Genomic DNA, 21,679 nt, shown 5'->3' with positions numbered 1-21,679 from the left:
TAGAGATATCTGCCTTCTCACCAATGTAATAGAAATGAATGGCGTCCAAACTGTTGCTTAATTATAACTACTCCCCCTTTTGCAGGAGTAGCAGCTGAAATATCGGACACTGAGATCAATCATATCAATATAATGTGCTTTACTATTTAATATCATGTGCAGTAACACTTTGTAATATACTTTTCAATAATACTTGTTCAATATCTTGTGCAATACTACTTTTTGATGTCATGTGCAATGTAGCCTCTCAATCAAATGTGCTATGTTACCTTTCAATATTATGTGCAAAACTGTATTTATTTCCTTTAATGTGTGCAATATATTACGACTCCAATTCCATGTACAATATTACTTGTTCAATATCACTTGTGATATTATTTTTCAGTATGTGCAATGTTATTTCTTAATATCGTGAAAAATTACTTTATGTCACAAACACTGAACCACAAGCTTGGACCCAAATGCTGACTCAGACACAGGTGGGAAAATTAACAATAAGTCCTTTAATGCAAAACCAGGTCGGTACACAGGACATCCCAAAAAACTCAGGCAGAGGTACAAAAACAGCAGGAAAAAGGCAGAGTGCAAAAGTAGAAAAAAGGTCAAAATCACAAAGGATCACAAAACTTTTAAAAAGAAGCACCAGACGAGGTATCAAGACAAAGCGGCACAGCAGGAAGGGAGAACAGAGACTGTATGCTGAGGGGGAGGGAGATAATGAGACACAGGTGCAACACATCAGGGCTGGGCAGGTAATCACACAGGAGGGAAACACAGGGGCAGGAAGTGCAGGGCCCGAAATGAGACAAGATGTGAGTATCAAAATAAAACAGGAAGTACAAGACAATGAAACACAGGGGGAACCAAAAAGGATAACAGGATGAGGCATGGAACGCATTGCTGATATTAGTTTTATATTATGTTATAGTTTTCCTATTTTATTACATTTATCTTACTTTTAATGTTATTGTATGTGCAATATCTCATTTCTAACAATACTTTTATATTTTCTTTTAGTTTGCTTATTTTACTAAATTTATCATATTATTCTACTGGGCAAATATGTTAGCAGTGCCCTTTTCACATTGTATTTATTTCTCTTATTTTTTTATTTATGTTGTAATTTTTGAGCAATCTCAGGCACAAGAATTTCCCTCAGGATTAATAAAATTCTGTCTTCTCTCAAGAGTTTCCTTGGGGATTGATGAAGATGTGTCTTATCTCATCTTTTAAGGACTCTCATATTTTCATTTTGACACAATGGTCCATATATACGTATTTTGTAATCGTGAAAATGGCTTTGACTTTTTTTAACTGAAATGCAGAAATATCTCCAGGCTGTTTCTAATGTGTATTTATTAGATTTGATAGGCTGTCTTTGACACACACACACATACACACACACACACACACACACGTAAACACAAAAAAAACCCCAAACACTCTCAAGAAGTGTCATTTTAACATTTTATTGGAATTTGTAATTCTCACAATAATTACAAAATAACCCTAAATTAACACAAAGCATAGTTTCTCGCAATAAATAAGGATAGATCTTTTTCATTTGTAGCTTTTAACATAACACAATATTTAGGACCTGTGCACAAGCATCTACAAACAGAAGTGCATTCAATGTTTGGGGCAATGCTGTGATTTGCTTAGCTTTGTATTTGCAGCGGCGACAGTGAACATTTCTAAGCTGTCAGTTGGTAAGGATTAGCATTACAGTGACCTTGTTTGACACCCATTCAGATTAACCATAGCAGCAGGATTTGCCAACATAGGCATGACTAAGTGTCAAGAACAAACATTTGTTTTGAGGCAGATAATGACACATTGTTACAATTGCACGTTGCGTCCAAATGGAAAAGAAAATAGCACTTTAGCCTTAGCTTAGTCAATAATACATTTGAGAACACTGTCTTCTGATTGTCCTAAATGGAGCTTCAAATACCGAGTCAAATACCATAAAGGCACTTGATACAGGGTGCTTTGGATACAGCACCGATCAGATGTATGTGCAATACTGCAATGTTTTTTTTTAATTGTGCTACTTAACAGTGCTGTATTTAACTACATAGATAAATCTCTGATATATATCTAAATAAACCTAAATATAAGTGTTTTTAAGTGTTTCAAGGACATGGTGCTGCACTCCTAACCTACAATATCAGGTGCTGTACACAAGTCAGAGTCCGGACAGGGCACTTGTGGAGATCTGCTTTGAAAATCTGTCGACATACAACAGATGGAAGGAACTGAAGAGGACATGATGGCACTTCTGTCATTTTAAATCTAAAGCAAAGCGACTGCACGTGCAGGATATCAAAACTCTTCAAGCATATTCCTATGAGTACATGATGGTAGAAAAAAATCAGACAGTACGTCCTGATATATAAAGTATAATACACAAAAAAACGACTCCTAGCCCTCATGATTTACATGAAAAAACATTGTCAAAAAAAATAGTGGATTTTAAACAAGGAGCCAAAAGGGCTTCACCCATTTTTGATCATTCTGCAGATTTGCCACAGACACTTCTTGATGATTATAACCGACATGACATCTGTTTCAAGTGTATACAGTATTACGTTCATCCATCATATGTCCACTCTCTACAGAGCAGACGTTTTCAGCCGGTGGAATGTACAGTAGGAAATGTCAGTCAACACTTTGGCATCCCCGTGATCCAAATGAGTATAAATCCACTGATTCCAGAGATTACCGTTAATCTTCTCTGCTCAAATGTCCCCTTCTCACCACTGGGAAAAACACCAACCCCCCTCAGAGTAAATACAGTACCCTAATTAACCTGATAGTGATATGTTATCGTGTAGCTGAGGTCCCTTCTGTTGTCAGATGAATCACTGAGTGACTGTGCAGCAGAGTCTGTGCAGACTGGAGATTTCCTGAGTGTTGCACTGTTTGTGTGGATCTCTGGGGATATTGGCACCTTTTGCAGAAAGCTGCACCGAAAATTACTCGCCGGATTTGCGCGGCATCCCAACTACTCTTCTTTTCGCCTGGTAGAAATCTGTAGGGATAAAGGACAGGAAGTTCAGCTCATGCAAATCCAACATGAAATCACAACTCGTTCGCATTTAAATTGACCCGTTTATGTACCTGTAATGTTTGTCTGCTTCCTCTTCAGCCCCGTGCTCTCTCTTTTTTCTGGCGTTTTCTCCAAGTTCTCCACGTTGAGTGCACACCTCTGAGGCGATGTTGGGATGTTCTCCTTCTCACTCTGTATCGACGACGCCCTTCCTCCTTTGGGCTTCACTGTGGCCTCAGCCGCCCTCTGGCCTCCTGCGTGTCCCACACTGAGCATGCAGGATCGGTACAGCAGCGGGACCTTGGTGCCTGGGATGCCCTCCCACTGGAAATCACTTCTCTCTAGAGGCTTGTCCGAGAAGAAGTCAAAGCCCCATCGCTGGCAAGCCTCGTCCAGGTCTTTTCGCAGGGCGGCCTGGTACTCCGCCTGCAGCTGCTCTCGGTCGACTGGGCCGAACAGGTTTCGCCGGGCAGGGCCGTTCGCCAGTGCGCTCAGGATCCGCTTATGAGTAGCCATCGTTCTACACTGCGGGGAACAGAGAAAAGACAGACGGTTAGTTTGAAATCATCAATAATCTGCTGAGACGGTGATGATGAGCTGTACCAACATTTCTCCTTGTTATCACTTCAGTTTGTGATGTCGACAGCTACAGAAAATAATTCTGTTATGTGACGTTACATGGAAATTATCCACGGAAAAATTATTGCAACAATCTCATTACACACATCAAAATTCCATAACTTGTCCAAAACTTTCAGTGGTTTTTACTAATTCCATGACTTTTCCAGGACTGAAAAAACATGTTTGTGAAATCCCAAGACTTTTCCAGGTATTCCATGACTGTACAAATCCTGTCAATAAACCCTTTGGAACATGAGCAAATTGTTTCAAAAACATGGAAAGGTGGCAATGAGCAACTTAACGAGATTCGCCCAAAAATGTTAACAGTTAGGAGAAAATTAACTGAAATGAATAAAAGAAATTTTAAAAAAAACAACAACAAATAAACAATAAAATGACCATAGGAAAGTGCTACAAAAAACATAATAATTTTAAAGAGAATTATAAATGTAGTTTAATGGACATTTTTCTGTAGTTTTTTGTGATAATATCTAGCAATTCCCTCCAGCTAATTATTGGGTAATTTCTTCATTACCTTTTACTTTTTTAAATTTTTTTTTAGGATTTTTGGTACATTTCTTGCCAAATTGCTCATTGTGTTTTCCCCCGAGTTTTCAAAAGAAATCAAACCAATGTTCTCAGGTTTCAGGGGTTTTAATGCTTCTGAAAGGCGTTTAAATGTAGCAATGTATAACTGACGTCAATCCAGGTGTTAAAATATGAATCTGCCAATATGCCAAAACAATTAATTGAATAATCGACCAATGGTTGCAGCTCTAATCCTTGAATACTCAATGATGAATTGATTTCTCCAAGGTGAATAAAAAGCTTAATTTCAACCCCAATCTAATTTTAAGATTAGAAAAAAAATACTTAAAATCCACTTAAAATCCATCCTGAGCTCAGTAATACATAGAACAAAAGGTTTTATTTCCCTGCTTCTATTTTAAAAGAAGAAATCTTTCTTACCATGGCTCCGATCAGTTACAGTATCCTCAACATGAACAACAGAGCATCTCAGACTGGTGTCACTGGGTTTGCTCTCTTTATAAGAGCTTGAGCACCCAGTGACTCATTGGGCCCTCCTGTGCCACTCACTGGTACATGCCTGGACATAGTCTCAGACAGACTGGGACAGACATGTAAGGGCAAATCCTGAGCTGAGATCAGTGCAGGTTCACAGAGGCACCACTGGGTGTCAGTGTCAGACCTCCAGTCAGACCAGTTTAACAACCCTCCGGGAGCAGAGATGAGGATCATAGCTGAGGTCAGATTATTAAATCTTATCAATAAATCAGTGCTTTCAACCTGTGTATCTGTACAGATTGATCACATACAAACTATTACAAGTACAAGGGTTGAATGGTCACTTTCCTGTCAGCGCTACAGGAAGGAATCAGCTGTGTCTCAGGAGAATAATAAGTCATTTACAGTCATCCGGGAAGGGCCGGGCAGGATTCCCATTTCAGCAAACAATCAAGAGAAACCCGTCCCAGCCCACCCTAATTATCCAGCACTGCAAGGGAGATGAGGTCAGACACTAATGAAGTTCACTGATTTAATGAAGTATGTTTTATCAGAGGACAGAAACTGTCCTGGTTTTATGTGGATGATGGGCTGAGATGTATGAGCCACTGCACATTAACACTAACGGCAGTTTGACTTGGTCTGACGGCTACTTTAAAGCCTTTCTGACTTTTATATAAAGATTTAAAGCAAACATATTCCCCTAAAATTAAACCTGCAAGACTGTTTAATAAAATAGCAGCAGTCTGGTGGGACATGTCCTGTCCTGTCACCTGACTTGGCTGCAGCCACACAGCACCGCAGACTAGTCTGAGATCATGTGGCATGTTTCCAGGAAATTCAGTTCATTCATGTTCAGTTTAACACGATCCAAGAAACAAAACACCGAAACCAAAACTTACAACTTCCTGATTAACTGAAAAACATTTCCGAAACATTACCCCATAAATTGCGAAGGAGCTGTAACATTAATTAAAAAGAATATTTTTTAAAATCTCAGACTGATCATTAGACTGATAAGAAAAAAAGTATATTAAACAATAAAAATCTGCTTTTATTTTAACAGTAAATGATATATTTGTATTGTCCTTATGGGGTAATCACTTCTTAATACATTAATTAATAAATGTAAAAACTGTTGTAGATTCGAAAAAGTTAAGTTAAAATGTTCAAATATTTTACAGTCAGGTGTAAAAGTAACAATGACTGTGTAGTCTGGGGGCTTCCTGGGGCCCTTAAAAGACTTGCTTGGTTAACTAAAACTATAGTTTTACTACATCTTTTAAACCTGTTTCTTGCTAGAAAGGATAAGTATTCCATAGGTTTCACGGTCGCTTCCCCACCCACTGTTACATAACTGTGGGCCTGCATGTCCTGAGGTCAGGTGGGGTCATTCATTGAGAAGAATATAATCAAAGTGGCTCCAGAAAAAAAAATAAAAATGTATATATGATCATATATGCTTGTTAAAACGGGTACCGAAAAAAAAATTGGGGGATCACCATTGTGACCCCCTCTTTTTTTCCATATCCACCTCACGGGATACTACGTCAGAGAGAGCCGCGCGGGGCTGGGCGGGGCGGGAGGAGTGATTCAAGTGTGTGGCGGGAGAAGGAGTCGCACATGTGCGGCGGAGGCACCGGCTCGTCTCGCGCTTGGCGGCGGAGCCTCTGCAGCAGAGACCCTGCCCAGTTTACTACAGTCTCCACGTGAGGCTGGAGCTCGTGTCGACAAGTCAAACTGGGCTGTCACTGGAGCCTGGCCGACAACCTTTACCTTACACATACTCAAATAACTGACGACAACCACGATGAGTTTCGAAGATTTTTGGTCAAGTTTTGGGTGATAAACTAAAACCTTGAAAGTGATATGCAGAAATAAACCCATTGGTTATAACACAAGGTCATATAAGTAGTGGAAGCGATTACTCATGAAAATGTTTAATTTTGTAGGACTGAAAGTATTTTTTAAAACAACATAAAAGTGACTATATAGTTATAGTTATAGTTATAGTTATATAGTTAATAACCGTATAACCTTGACTTGTGTTTCTAGAGATGCTTACAAAATAAATAAAAGACAAAATCACTTTAGAAACTGTGAAAAAAACAAAAACAAAACCCAAACATTAACGCATTAGAAGTGGTATTACTTACATTCTCAGTCGTCTGCAGTCCAGTTGAAAGTCTTCTTAATTCAAACTTGCTGAATGAAGGTTGTTTATCTGCCTCCTTGTTTTTAATGTTTGCGGTGTAAAAATTCCCCGGGTTAATGTTATTGAGCCCACCCTCTCCAATGAATCAAATACAGCTTCAGCGGCTGGGTATTAGGCTATTTCTTGATCATATCTCCAAGTGTTCTCGCTGTCTTGAGCTAAACTTTTATTAACTGCGGTGGGCAGGGACCCTCCTCTCTCGTGCAGGGGCGGGGTCTGCGAGGCGCACACACACGTGGATTTTTGCCGGTAAACACATGAGCACACGTGAGAGTTTGGCTCTGCATGAGTCGGGGAGGAAATTCCAGCTGAGGACGACCATAGACGTATATATGCTTATGGAGGACGGCCCAACAAGACTCCTGTCGAGGACTCTCACTGCGCATGTCATTGGACCACCGTGCAGTATCCCGGATTTACTTTTTTAACTCCTCCCATTTCAACCCAGGCAAACTGTTAGTTTCAGATCACACAGATAACTGGACGAACAGCAAAACACCACTATCAGCTGAAAAGACAGTGTTTTCAAGAATAAAGTTAGGAAGAAGCAAGACACATGAAGAAACATATTCATCCTATCCATGTTTTAAATTCAGCTTTATTGAAAAGATCTGCACAAATTATCAATAAGAGAAATGACAGACTGAAACTGAACATAGCCTAAAGGGGGAAAAAAAATCAAAGAAACAAGCAAAAAAAAAACCAAAAACGAAACAAAAATAAAAAAACAAAAAAAAGAGACAGCACTTTTAAGTCATGTAGTACATAAATTACCAAATGGCAGGTTAAAATCATGTAAAGTAGATAGACTGTTCTTGTTAATTACACGTTGAAAAGACTTCATTAACTTAAAAGAATCAATTAAAAAACTTTTAAAGAGGAGGATGTCTTTGCAAATTTAGATTTGTGAATAAGAAATGTGCCTAACATGATCAAGAGTCATAAAGTTCAATGAGTTAGTTATTAGTTATAACATATTTAATTTTCTTTCAGAAAATTAAAAAAAACCTGAAACACTGGTTTCAGGTTTAAACACTGGTTTAAACCTGAAACCAGTGTTTCAGGTTTAATTTTACAAAACGTACATTTTTCATCTTCATCAGTGAATCTTGACACCTTAACATTAGTGAGGTAGAAATTGTGGAAATGCAAAATTAAATATTTATCCTATCCAATCCCACCTAAAGCCAAAGAAGTGACATATAATATTGTGAAAGACACCCATCTATCCAATCAGGAATGTTTCTTGGATCAACGGACTTTGGGGAGAGTATGAATTTTAATGAAATAAGTACAAGTAGTTGTTAGAAAGTAAAAACAGAATAGTTTACAATTATTATAATCAAAATTTTGTTGACTCGAGTTGTAAGAATAGTTACATGTATCAGTCTATGTTAACATTTGTGAAATGTAAGTAGGGATGTCCCCATCAAGTTTTTTTTTTTGCACTCGTTCTGATCCGTGTCATTTGATATTGAGCATCTGCCAATACGAAGTCCCAATCCAATACTTGCATTTACCTGAATAATACAGCTCCACAATGCACACTCTAAGTACTTTAAAGGTATTAAAATCAATCTTGTGTTTAAAATGAACAACAAAAATGTATATTCCTTTTAATGTGGTGGTTAAATTGAACATGAAAAAAAGCAGTTTCTACTTACTAGAGTGGTAGCATTACAATAAAACCTAAATATCTGCAACAACACTTTGTAAAATCATTGCTGGTAAATACATTTTGTTGCTGCATCGGTAAATGCAAGTAAAGATGGTAGTTCATGGGTAACTCTTGAGGTTGCATTAACGGTAAAGATAAATACAGGTTTTGGAGCAACATATGCTGCCATCCAAATTACATGTTTTAGGGATGCCCCCGCTCATTCCAGCAAGACAACAAATTCTGCACATTACAGTTGCAGGTACTCTGCTGGTTTGCCTGCAGTATAGACTGGTCTCCTATTGAAAATGTGTGGAAAATATAGCAAAATATGCAAAATATAGCAATGGAGACCTCGGACTGTGGAGCAACTGAAGACGTACATCAAGGAAGAGTAGGGAAAAAAATAATCACTTTCAAAACTCAGTTCTCAAACTCAGTAGTAAACATGCACCTTTCAGTGTTGCAGGCATCAAATTCAGAATGAGTGTGTTTGTAAAAAAAAAAAAAAAAAGTAATAATTACATTAATGAGTCTGAACATTAAATATCTTGTTGTTGGACTATATTGAACTAAATATAGAGCAAAAAGGATTTACAAATCATTGCGTTCTGTTTTATTAACATTTTGCACAGCAAACTTGGGTTGTGTATAGTTGTGTATAGTTTTAATCATAGTCTTACTGAAAGGCTGATTTGAATCTGAACAGCCCATTAAAGCTGGGTTAGGTAGTTTTTTGGCTTTTGAGCCTACCCCAGCTTTAAGTCCTGTCATTACTGAGGCTGTTTGATAACCTGGAAACATTTCAGGAAGTCAGTGCTCTTTGCCAAGAAGTAGACTGATATATAACTACCTTCTGTAAACACGATTGTCATCAAACTCTCTGGGCTTGTAGTCGGTCTCTAACATACCTGTCACACGTTTCTGTAACTTCCACATTAGTTAGCTACATATTCTCAAAAGTCTCCTCCACGTAGTCCTCCTGTTGTTGAAGCCAGGCTTGTTTATCTGAGCAACAGGTCAACCAAGAGACAGCTCTGTGCGCTTCCCAACCCCCCAAGCCTAGTTCCCAGCTCGTCAACAAGAGCCCGTAACTGTAGGACGTAGTGTAGTGTGTAAAGGTCCCAACTGATGTGACACCACAGTGGCTGCTTTGTCGAGACTGAAAGGACGAAACAGAAACACACTCAGACTTAGAAGCCGATCACACAAAGTAACCTACATTGACAGTAAAGCTATGTTCAATTATAATACGTGCTTAATAAAGTTTAAGCTGAACGCACAGATACAATGAGCGCATACTGTTTGTTGCTGAGCAGCAGCTGTGTGACTCCACATTTGTACAGCTGAGTAGACACTTTATTATCTCGCAGCTCAGAGGCAGCTGCACGGTGCAGAGGGTCGGCGAGCCCCATCAAATTATCTTTATTCATTATGTGCTTGATCTTGTTTAGGCCTTTGTTCTGCATCCTGTAAAAGGTTTGATGTGATAAATGGCGCCAAATGTAGCACACAGAGGCTGCGCATGGCCTTTTGGTTAACTATTTACTGAGTGATGCAAGGTTATCATGGGACTTCTGCTCTATGCAACTTAATTACCTGCCACTATGATTACATAACACAACCTTAAAACTTGATTTTATACACACAGGGTTCAGGTGTTAAGTCACCTGCTGCCTTTAGGAAAAAAAGTCATTTTAAAAAATGTATTTAATTTAAATGATCCAAGGAGCTGGACTATTCTCATTAGAAAGACTGTGGTTTAAAAATGTTGATTGGATTATTTCCATTCGTACAGCCCTACCAATTAGTTTTCAACTTATTTTACAGTGCAAAAGTGTCCATATTCCAGCGCAAACATAATGTAAAAAATATCACAGAACTATCATTAGTCCAGTGTATGATAATATGTAGAGGGTTATAGTAAACATAGGTCTATGTGATGTGCAAATAACACTTGAAATTACTGTTAATTCAAACCAAATTGAGTCCTACATAAAAAACAAACAAACAAACAAACAAAACGCTGCTCTCTCATTCATTAGGATGAGATCAGACTTGGCACAACCCATTTTTATAGTTTTAATCATAGTCTTACTGAAAGGCTGATTTGAATCTGAACAGCCCATTAAAGCTGGGTTAGGTAGTTTTTTGGCTTTTGAGCCTACCCCAGCTTTAAGTCCTGTCATTACTGAGGCTGTTTGATAACCTGGAAACATTTCAGGAAGTCAGTGCTCTTTGCCAAGAAGTAGACTGATATATAACTACAACACTTTGGTTATGGTATGTATCGCACAAACAGGATGTCATGTGTTAATTAGTGAGCTTTACAGGTCTCTGAAGGTGGATTTTGTTACCTTGGACAGAGCCAGGCGAGCTGTTTCCCTGTATTCAGTCATATGCTACGATAAGCTCACCGGCTGCTGGCTCTGGTCTCATATTTCACAGACAGCGTGATCGGCTAAATTACAGTTACTAATCAAACTGTTGATTACAAAAGGGTTATATCCAAATATGTTCTCATCAGTAACAAATTTAAATGTAGAATAAAACATTCAATCTGCTGCTTTGCATTTTTTTTTGCCATACGCTCTTTTTTTTTGGCATAACCAAATTCCAGACATTTTTCAATTTAATTGTCCATTTTAAAGCAGTTGTCAGAATATAATAAGTTACATTACTTTGATGAAGTAATTAAATGTAATGTTTCTGTTACAGTTTAATAGGGTAACTAGTAGCCAATTTTTTAACCATTAACATTTCAAAAGAAACCAACCCAGTACTGGCTGTACATGATGTCATCTAACTCAGCAAAAAAGTCACTAAACATGTAGATGAGGGAAGATGCCCCCACCCCCTTAAATCCTCTCCTAACCAACATACGGCACTAAATCTCCTCTCAACACATGTATTGAACGACTATGCTCCAATGAATTGTGACATTTCATCTGAATTGCCGCTTTCTTGAGATTTATTCCACTAGAACTACTTTAGGGTAAACTGATCTATTATTTTAGTCACTAGAAGATAGTGATACTTACTAATATTAAATTATACATAAAAAACACTTTGACAAACTTATATGATGATGGGGGATTTGTAGGGAGAGTCATTCAATTTATTTAAAAAAAAAAAGATTTTTTCCTTTAAAGTAAAAATGTAAAGTTAGACCCTTTACCCTAAAACATTAATTAAATGTAACTTTATGTACTAGATACCTACAAATAGTAATGCAGTAATAGTATAGCATTGTAGTTTCAACAGCTTGCTGGGGGGTTTAGTGCTGTTGGGGAGCAACTAGTTACATGTAATGGAGTTGTGTAACTACAAAATGAATTTAATTATAATCAGTTACTGTTACTGAGAAAAATAAATACAAATATATATATATATATATAAATTACCAAAAAATAAATTAAATCACACTGTCTTATAAAAATGTTAGTGAATAAAGGGGGTTGCATTCAAATATAATATTTTTGGTAAAAGGTTTATATGTAGAATAAAGATGCTTTGCATCTTTTTTGCATTGCAGGAATGCCTTCTTTTAGCATATTTTCAGACAATGCAGATCAGCAAAGTGCAACACAGTGCAACATTTATGCATTTTAGCTTTATTACCCAGTTTAAAATATTTGTTAGAAAAGTAATCAAAAAGTAATCAAAAATGTAATAGGCTAAGATATATTTGACGAAGTAGCCTAATTCAAATAGTTATGTAATTAATTACATTTTTAACAGGTTAACAAGTAATATTCAATTTTAAAAGTAACCTTCCCAACACTGGTTAATAATTAAAACACAGATACATCAAATAGACCGTTTGTGACTAAATCTAAAATTAGCTCCATCAAGCATACATTTTGTGTTTTCTCAGAGCACTCAGCCTATCTCTTGTACAGTGCTCCGTGGCACAGTGTGTTACATAACAGTGGGTGGAAATACCGTAGGTTTCTGAGTGGATTCCCGCGAGCTCCTTCACTGTGAGACCCGTCTCCGTGGATACTGTGACTCATAGCTTCTATGATGTCATCAGCGCTTGAGTAACACGTGGAAAAGGGCGCGCAGATTTGAGAAACTCGTCTCTTGTGTTATGCCGGTTCACGTGGACTGTGTGCGTGAACAGGGAGCCGTGGGTTTGTCAGGGGTGGGACCGAAAAAAAGCTATTGGGCAGTGGGAGTGGAAATGGTGCTGTGAAACGTCTGTGGGAACCAGAAGAGACCCACAGCTGTAAATTTAGATATAGCACTTTCTCTGACCACAATGAACAATAAAACCTTAATGAGATCTCACCACCAGACAACAAAATTACAATGTAACCTCGACTTTGTGGTTTTAATTGATGAATAATGTCTTAATTTAACTACTGAAAATAGTTCAGGGCTCACTGCAGTCATCAAAAAAGGTTTAAACTATACAACTTACACACAGCCTACAGAGACTTTATCTGCAGCACAAGGACACCATTATTTGGATGCCTTATCGCTTATTTGTCCTGGTGAAATGGTTCAACTCTCAGTCAGCTGGATTATATAATGAACGCCGTGTACACCAGAAAAGGAGGGAAATCTGAGGATGTACACAGTGACATGAACTGGTCAGGTTACTTTTCTTCCCCACAGTATGTGATAAATCACAACATCCTCACCAATCCACTGTTACACATGTGCTGTTTACCTCAAATGAGTCAAAACTCAAATACATTTATTACATTTAGACTACAATACTTTTGTATGAGTATGAGTTGTATGAAATGGAACCTTCAATTTGATCTGAAATGTAAAAAACAGGTAAAACTTATTTTAAGTCATGTTTAAGGATCTATATGTATCATCGTAGTGGGTGGGTGTGACCTCACAAGAATGTCCTTCATGACCCTCCCTAGAGCTACAAATATTTTTCCTTGAGCCTCCCTGAGTGAGTGGAGGGGAAATGCACGACCCCTCCCTCCACCATAATTAACCATATATCACCATTTCTATTAGAAAAGTAGTGTGATTTAAGATTTTTTTTTTAAAGAAAACATGCCTTTTAAATCCACTTGCAGGGTTTGAAGGTACTTAAAAAAGAACAAAATATAACTATTTTAAGTTGAAATTCCTCCTCCTAGGCCAAATTGAAGGACAAAACTTCCCCCACAGTGCTTAAAGAATTCTGCAGCGCCTCTCACCTCTTGCACCACCCTCTCCCTTCGCTTAACAGTCCCTAACTACATTGCAAATAATGTCTCCAATTCAGATTTGACTATCTGAAATGTGAATGTTTAATAAAAAAAATGTATTCAATATACTGTATATCAATTCTCAAATATTAACATAATATCTTGAAACTGCAAATGCAGATAATGAGATCTGTAGCTGTTTAACTCAAAATTCCACATCTATACAATTTGTTTGTTTCAGTAACTATTACAATTTGGCACCTTAAAATAAGTGGGTGATACTGAATGATAAAATACATCCTGTTAAATATGCCAGCATACAAGGCAGAATAAACAGCACCACCAAGTGACGATGTGGATCACCTACAAGACAGAACAACACTTCAGTGAAGTTTGCAGTTTCAACACTTTTAAATAGATATAGACATGAAGGAAAGCGGGTGCAGCTCAGACCAAAGACAGCCTATATAATAAAACTATTTGGACGTAATTAATTTCATGTGAAAGTGACTAAGGTTGGTCCCCGTTCAGCTGTTACTGATGCTCTTCAGGATGCCCTCTCAGGAAAAGATTATTCAGTATGTTGGCCTTTCAAGAGGAAAGAATAAATACAAACATAGTCTTTTGTATCAACCTGTATCTTTAATTGAAAGACCATCTCACATTGTATCAAACAAAAGAAAAAAATAATGGAAAACTTCATAGACAAAAATCAGTCATGTTCATTACACATTTTTTTCTACATCAATGCCATAATTCTGCATCTTAAATGAGGGGGTGTGTTTATTACAAACAACCAACCGTTGACAGATGGAAACCTTCAGTGTGAAGTAAGAAAGTAGCACATTGAAAAGAGGTTGGCTTTACAGACAATCAAAAGGAGGGACTCTTATAAATGATCCCAATCCTTGCTTAAAAAAAAAAAAAAATGCTGGCGTTGAAAAAGAGATAACTACTCACACTATGTCAAAACTACACAGTACATTCATCGACAAGAAAACAAAACTCAAGAGAATTACCGGTGAACTGGAATGCTGGGTGGCACGACTGTTTCAGGACCTACGAGATGGACTTAAAGGCGAGGCGTCACACCTGTACACACCCACTCAATGTATGTGAAAATTACAACAAGGGGAGGGACACTAAAATGCTTGATTGTTTTAAAAAATCCAACACAAAAATGGCCACACGGCCATATTTAACTCCACCATATGAAACGGTCAAGTCTGTACAACCGTTCATCTTCAGCTCCCTTTAGACCTGACAGACACTGCTCTACTTTCTGTCGTTAGACCTGGAGCGGCTGTGGGAAGGAAAAAAAAAAAAAACATCTGTTAAAGCAAGCAAGAATCACAGACCAAACTGTCATTGTTACACCCAGCAAAACAAAAACAACAGGCGCATTGGTTTGTATGCTGCTGAGCCACATGAGTGTTATTCTCAGAGGTGTAGTGTCCTCTAGAGAAAAAACTGCAGTAAACTGTCAAACATCTGTTGGGACACAAGACTGAAATCATCTTAAGACGGCTCAAAAGATATCATTACCTCCTTGATCGTGAGAAGGACCTTGAAGGTTTGTGGTTCCTGTCCCGGGAGAGGGACCTCTCCCTCCTCCTGTCTCTGGAGAAAGACCTGCAAAGCCAAACCATCCCATTAAGTAAATATTTCACACAATAATCACGGTTACATTAGCTACATGACTATAAAGGTTGAGTTCCATTCAGGATCCAGCTTCCAGACCAGAAAACCCCCAAATGCATTTAAAATAAATATTTTGTGATCATCACTTTCATAGTTTTGTCTACGTATTTAGATCAAGCAGTTAATAAGGCTATCTTTATAATTAAATACACACATACATTAATAAATATAAACATTTCATTTAGTGGCTATTAGATATGTTCCTGACAACTAATTTCCATAAAAGTACATTTAAACTTAGAAAAAAAACACTATGAAAACAGTCGAAATAGAGCACAAATCAATCTGTAAGGCTTCAACATTGTTTGAAGGTATTGTGTATATTTTAAGAACCATTCAAAATTGTTAACCGCATTTTTTTGATAACCACATCGTATTTAAAATGTCACAGAAATGCGTGGCACTCGGCCTTGTAAACCTTACAAATTATCCTATAAAACATGACAACTACTCACTAAATCCAGGTTAACGTATATACTGAAAACAACATTCGTTAGGGAAACGTAATCTTTATCATACACACCTATTATTAGAGCAGCACTGTCATTGGATGAATGCAATCGTTTATAATAATGATACTTTTAATAATAACATTAACTGTATGGTATTTTTGGTGACGACTAGTAAGGGTAGCAATGTTTCTTCGACTAGTTGCACACATTCACTAAAATCTGCAGTTCCTGGTTTCCCAGACAACAACAGATTAGGTTTGTTTAGGGTTTTGAGGGGATTCTGGCCTAATTCTTTATTTGGCTTTAATAAAATGACTACACAAAACTTGATGTAGACATCGTGACCTCTTCTTATGTCTTCCTTTAGAGACGTTTATTAAACACATATCTTAGATAAATATAGCTACAAAATATTCTGCACGTGGGAAAATATTTTGGGTTGACATCCCGAAAGCTGACATACCTGCTTCGACTGCGGCTGAAGCTCCTCCTGCGTGGAGATCTGTGCAAGGAAAATAGAAAAAGGTTACCAACACAGACGCACTGATCCCCGTAGAGCTCCACACTATTCCAATTCTTTACTTACATGGGCCTCCGTCAACACAGCCCTTTGTCTACTTTCAGTAACTCACAATGGAAATAAAACACTTGAGTATTTTTCCAGGAACACAATTATTTCACAATTATCTCACTCAAAATCTGTAACTTACTGGCAATGGACCTAGTGCATGGAGATGGCAGGTGTTTAGGAATTATATCTCACCTATTCCACAGTGCCATGTGCATCTTTAAATAACGTCATTGCCGCTTTTAATTTGAAGTGGTGAACTATGATACATATACAAGAGATTTTGCATGATGTCAGAGCCTCAAAGCTTACTGCAGAATTACAGCGAGCTTAAGAGCAGCATTTGCTCCAGTCAGAAGATTAAACGTCGCACTGTGGACTGGCCAGTGATAAAAAGACACAGAGGCCACCATCTGTATGAAACTGGTCCACTACACTTCAAGGGACAACATTAGGAATTGGAAGCTAGTAGCAAAAACAATTTACTGGTCGCTGGGAATAAGTCTGAGAAGCAACCAGGCTAAGATTTGTTAAATCCAACCATACAGCACAAAAGAAAACTTTTAAATGATCATTTGGGGGTTGAGGAGAGTTTTGATTGTGTGACTTGATAATTCTGCTCAGAGCCCCAAGACATACCAGATGTTTGTCTATAATCGAAATCTCTGGCAATGAACTTCCAGACTTCTGATTCACATAGTTTAAAAAAAAAAAAAAAAAAAAAAAAAAAGAACAACCTTGTCAAACCAGCTGTCTCTTCACTTTCAAAACTGTAATCAGCAGTGTACTGAATGAAGCAGGAAAACTTACTAGTATTTTTGGTTTTCAACAAGCTAGATATGACGAAAGGGAGGCAGACTGCCGGCCGGGTAGGTAGAATTGGCTGAATAGGACTGGCCAGATGCTGCAAGGTGATTAGGTGGCAGGCAGATGGGGGCTGGCTGTGGCTTTTTTCCTGCTTTAATTGGTTAGCCGAAGGCTGCTGTTGGTAGGTTGTAGACATTTGGGAACGTAATACGCTGATTGGTCGGGAATGTGAGGTGGGCCGCTGCCGTTTGGATTAAGGTTGAAGGAGGAGGAGGTTGAGAACGGCATGCTGAGGAACCAATGGGTTGGTGCAACTTGACGACTGGCCATGCCTGGGTCATGTGACAGCACCAGCCAAGCTGATTGGTGCACGATGGTCAGCAGTCACATGATGCTGAAAGAGGACTAGTTGATTGACTCAGAGGGTGGTGAGAGGAGGCATGGTGACGGCTCTGCAACGGGTTTCATTCTTATTAATATAGATGAAAAATAAAAAGCATCCTCAAACAAAAGGAAAAAATGCATCACATTTGGCACTTTTATCCCCCCAAATTCTAAATAGATTACACTTTTACTGACACAGGAATTCCCTTATCTTATCTCACAAGCCTATTTTGCCACTTTAAAAGCACTTAAGCACGCACTAATGTTTTGAGTGCACAAAATACTTTACACTTCAAAAGAAGCATCGGTGCTTAAAGCATTCCAAGTGCGGCAGGCCAGATTTGAAGATGCATTTTGCAATAGAAAGACTTTACTACATACACTAGTATACCCATGGCATATGTCATTATTTGGTTATGAATGTCTATCTGTTTGGTTTCCTACATAAAATGACCAATAATAACAATGAAGATGAGACTATCACAAATGTACAATCAGCAGAAAAGATTACAAACACTAGAAATGCCCAGACTGGAAAAATATAAGCAACTAGCAGGAAATATACTGTGGGTAAGAGAGCAGAATCAGTAAATCACAGATCGACCATAGGCTGTCCCTGTTGGTCACTGTCAAAAAACATGTGTCACCTTCGCCTTGGTGGGGGGCTACGACGCCTGTAGTCGTCACGGTCTCGAGCACGCCTGCTCCATGGAGGGGGAGCGCCACGGGTTCGACTGCGCTTCTCGCCATTGGACAACTCTACACGCACCCGGCAACCACACAATGTCCTGTGAAACAACCATCATAAACCATCAGACCTGTATCAAGATAACTCCTGTTTCTCAGGATATATTTACTCCTTATTCCTGCCTGCAAACCTATGGCAATTCATCAGATCTGGGGTAGGAATCTTAGCTGTTCTGAGGATAACATCCGCTGGTTAAGTCTTGTACATTTTTGACATGTACATGTACATTTTCTGCCCTAATGGTGACACGTCTTTTCTGCATATGTATTGGAATTGCCTAGGGGTAGTATATTTTTGGAAAATGGCACCTATTGGACTTAGCATATATGGAGATGTCAGTATTAAAAATGCATTATGTCAAAAAATCAACCATCTGTGCCTGGGCTTCCCTTGTCAGCATTGTAAAAAATCCTACGTGAACAACCACTAGATCTTAGATCCTATATATCTATTGTTAGTTTATTTATTATCAAAAATCTTATCGTTATTTTTACTTTATTTGGTTTCAAATTTTTCATTTTACTCTATGTCTCACTATTTTTTTCCCATCATAATCTCTTTTTTTAATTCTCCATTAAATTCACTACGGCCTACTGTAATGTGGATTTGGTTGATGCCAGAAGTGTGGGGTATGTTGTGCATTAGTGTGTTTGTTGTTTGGTCCCCGTGTTAAATAATAAAAAAGCTGATGACAAAAAAAAAGATGAATTTTCTCCACTGTATCTCAAGAGTGTGTTAAGATTGATCCCTACCTTCCATCGAGCTCACGCACAGCATCAGTTGCATCTCTGGGATCTTCAAATTCTACAAAGGCGAAGCCTGGAGGGTTCCTGGCCACCCAAACACTACGCAGAGGGCCATAGTAGCCAAATGACCTCTCTAACTCTGTCTTGTTTCCATTGTTGCCCAGATTTCCAACGTAGACCTTGCAGTCTAGAGGACAGTCACGATGCATGACTGGATCTGAAACATAATCAAAGATAGGCAAATGATTATTAATGCAGCAGAAAGTTTATATTTCAGAGAATTACTTCACTAAAACATGCTGAAAATACAGTCCCTGTGCATTTTTATGCAAGGTTCCCACACATTTTCAGGGACACAATTTCAAAATATTTCCATTTCTTTTCAATGACTCATAATAGCCAATTTTTTGACCCTCTTGCCTGACTTTTTTTTTTTTTACACATATCAGATTCAAACTCTCTTTACGGCGAATTTGATGGGTTGATGCATTTCAGAGCTGTGTCACATTGACAGCCACAGAAAATACATTTGCTGGAGTGTTATGCTACGTGGACGGCGAGATTGGAAAATAACTTTTTTTGTCCACCAGCCACTGAATAGTTCAGCATTGTTTTTTTTTTCTTTATGGCTGGTGAGTTTGGCAAATTTAACAGCTGCTTGAATGTTTTACCAGGATTTGTCTGTTGCCAATTTCCAGGCCTAGTGGGAAATATTTCACATTAGATTACTGTATCAATACCCTCACACAGAACAAAATTCCATTACTTTTCCAAAACTCAAAATAAAAATCATGACTTTTCCAGGCCTGGAAAATGTGAGTGTGGAATTCCACTACTTTTCAAGATTTTCCATGACAGTGGGAACCCTGTTTATGGCACTAGATCACAACCTGGTGAGACAAAGACTGCTACCCCCCGGCATCACACAGGACCCATAATAAAGGCCTGGAATTTCGGCAGCACATCAAACACGATACCGCACGCTACTTTTCTGTTTTCTCCTGGAGAAAGCTAAAACCAATACATAACAGCAAGGTAACCGAGCGTTTGGTGTGAAAATGAAAGTTTATGTACCCATTTCGTAAACATGTGCAGCGCCAGTTAGCTTGTTCCAACACATCGTTCAGCAATGCGTGCTACAATGTGAGAGCGACCGTAACGTGATACTATACTGTTCTTCACAGCGTGTAATCAATATAAACATTTACAATAACGTTACATTCTTAAACACGTTTTGAGACGGAAGCAAGTTTGGCCTACAATCCGGCGTTATGCTAGTTTTGTCTTAACATTAGCTGTTATTCGGCAGATATTTACCCCTTAATCGATAGAAATAAGCCTCACTCCACTAAACAGTTACCCTTACACTTTAACAGACGTTTCACCTTTTAAATAAACTGTTTCACATTTGACAAAAGATTATGTCTCGACGCTTGAACGGTGGCTAACCGCTATTTAACGATAGCTAAAATGGCTGTCGCCATTCCGAGGCCTAGTGCTAAGCAACAGCATTCCGCTAACAACCACTGAATTAGGACCACAATATCAGGCTAAGCTAATGCGGAGATACGATTAATCGACCCAAAATATCATTCTTAAAAAGTTTAAGCACTACACACGATTAAAAATGTCGTTAAAACTCTACCTTTTTCGTTGAAAACCACAGGTCTGGCTGTATGCGTTTCTCCTGCTGGTTTGTTCCTCTCGGTCGTCGATGGAAAATGGCGTGACGGAACATACGTTAGTCGGCAGGGTGACCCAGCTCCTGCTCCCTGGAGGGCGGGGTAAGATAGTATGGGTGTAAAAGAAAATTTCTTCTCGCCACTCATTAAAATTAACAGAGCCCTGACGCATTATTAGTATGTTTAAGTTCTCATGTTGTAGGTAAGATGTAGTTCTAAAATATTTAGGCATTTTAAGCACGAACGCACACTTTAAAGCTGCAATACCATCTTTGACCACAGCGTGGGAGTCCATTTATCGTGGCGCTGTTTCGACATTTTTGGCTCCACATCCATGGGCCGTGGATCCACAGCAGACATATATGGATCCCCATCTCCAATAAAAATATTACATTATCAGAGTAGTTTTATTTTCACCAAATTCCTGTTAGGGGTCCAGGGGACTGGAGCCTACCCCACTGACTTTGACAAACGCTGGTAAATCTGCAAAATATAGGTGGGCGATTGTATACCCGCTGCCAGTGAATACAACACTAGAGCACACAAGTCTGCCTCTCTGTCAGCTTTTGTGTGTGTGTGTGTGTGTGGGGTGTGGGGGGGTGTTTTGTTGGTGTGTCCCTGCAATGTCAACATTATGGACAGGCAGAACAGGTAAATAATAGACAGCAGCAGGAACAGAGGCATTTGAAAACTTTTCAGTGGTTTCTTCTCTTTATATAACTCTTACTTATTCAGTCTCTCTTTCAGATTTGGTGCAGATGTACTGGGCTCAGAAAAAAAGTTTTGTAATGAATCCTGGCTTTGCATATCACAGCTGTATTTGCTTAGGATGTGAAATACATCAAAGAGCTCAGATAC

The 21,679-nt window shown here is 38.4% G+C and overlaps 2 protein-coding genes across 3 annotated transcripts; both read right to left on the bottom strand.

Annotated features, from left to right (window-relative positions):
- Positions 1-1,453: 1,453 nt before the first annotated feature.
- cdkn1a (cyclin dependent kinase inhibitor 1A) lies at positions 1,454-7,266 on the bottom strand. Of its 2 annotated transcripts, none has more exons than XM_042497438.2 (3): positions 6,856-7,266; positions 3,124-3,577; positions 1,454-3,034 (listed from the first exon to the last, which is right to left on the bottom strand). In XM_042497438.2, exons 2-3 carry the CDS (start codon positions 3,566-3,568, stop codon positions 2,979-2,981), a joined length of 501 nt encoding a protein of 166 aa, XP_042353372.2. In that variant the 5' UTR covers positions 3,569-3,577; positions 6,856-7,266; the 3' UTR covers positions 1,454-2,978. The 2 variants fall into 2 exon arrangements, with proteins under 2 accessions (XP_042353372.2, XP_042353364.2); XM_042497430.2 differs by lacking the exon at positions 6,856-7,266 and adding an exon at positions 4,643-4,773.
- A 7,089-nt stretch (positions 7,267-14,355) lies between these two features.
- srsf3b (serine and arginine rich splicing factor 3b) lies at positions 14,356-20,941 on the bottom strand. The gene is made up of 6 exons (XM_042504536.2): positions 20,785-20,941; positions 19,146-19,356; positions 18,293-18,433; positions 16,350-16,388; positions 15,279-15,365; positions 14,356-15,036 (listed from the first exon to the last, which is right to left on the bottom strand). The coding sequence occupies exons 2-6, from the start codon at positions 19,346-19,348 to the stop codon at positions 15,009-15,011; spliced, it is 498 nt and encodes a 165-aa protein (XP_042360470.2). The 5' UTR covers positions 19,349-19,356; positions 20,785-20,941; the 3' UTR covers positions 14,356-15,008.
- Between the last annotated feature and the right edge of the window lie 738 nt (positions 20,942-21,679).

This window comes from Plectropomus leopardus, chromosome 2 (assembly GCF_026936395.1).
Source record: "Plectropomus leopardus strain MGB_pleo_1.0 chromosome 2, ASM2693639v1, whole genome shotgun sequence".
Classification (NCBI taxonomy): Eukaryota; Metazoa; Chordata; class Actinopteri; order Perciformes; family Serranidae; genus Plectropomus; species Plectropomus leopardus.
This window is presented reverse-complemented; position numbering and strand designations above follow the sequence as displayed.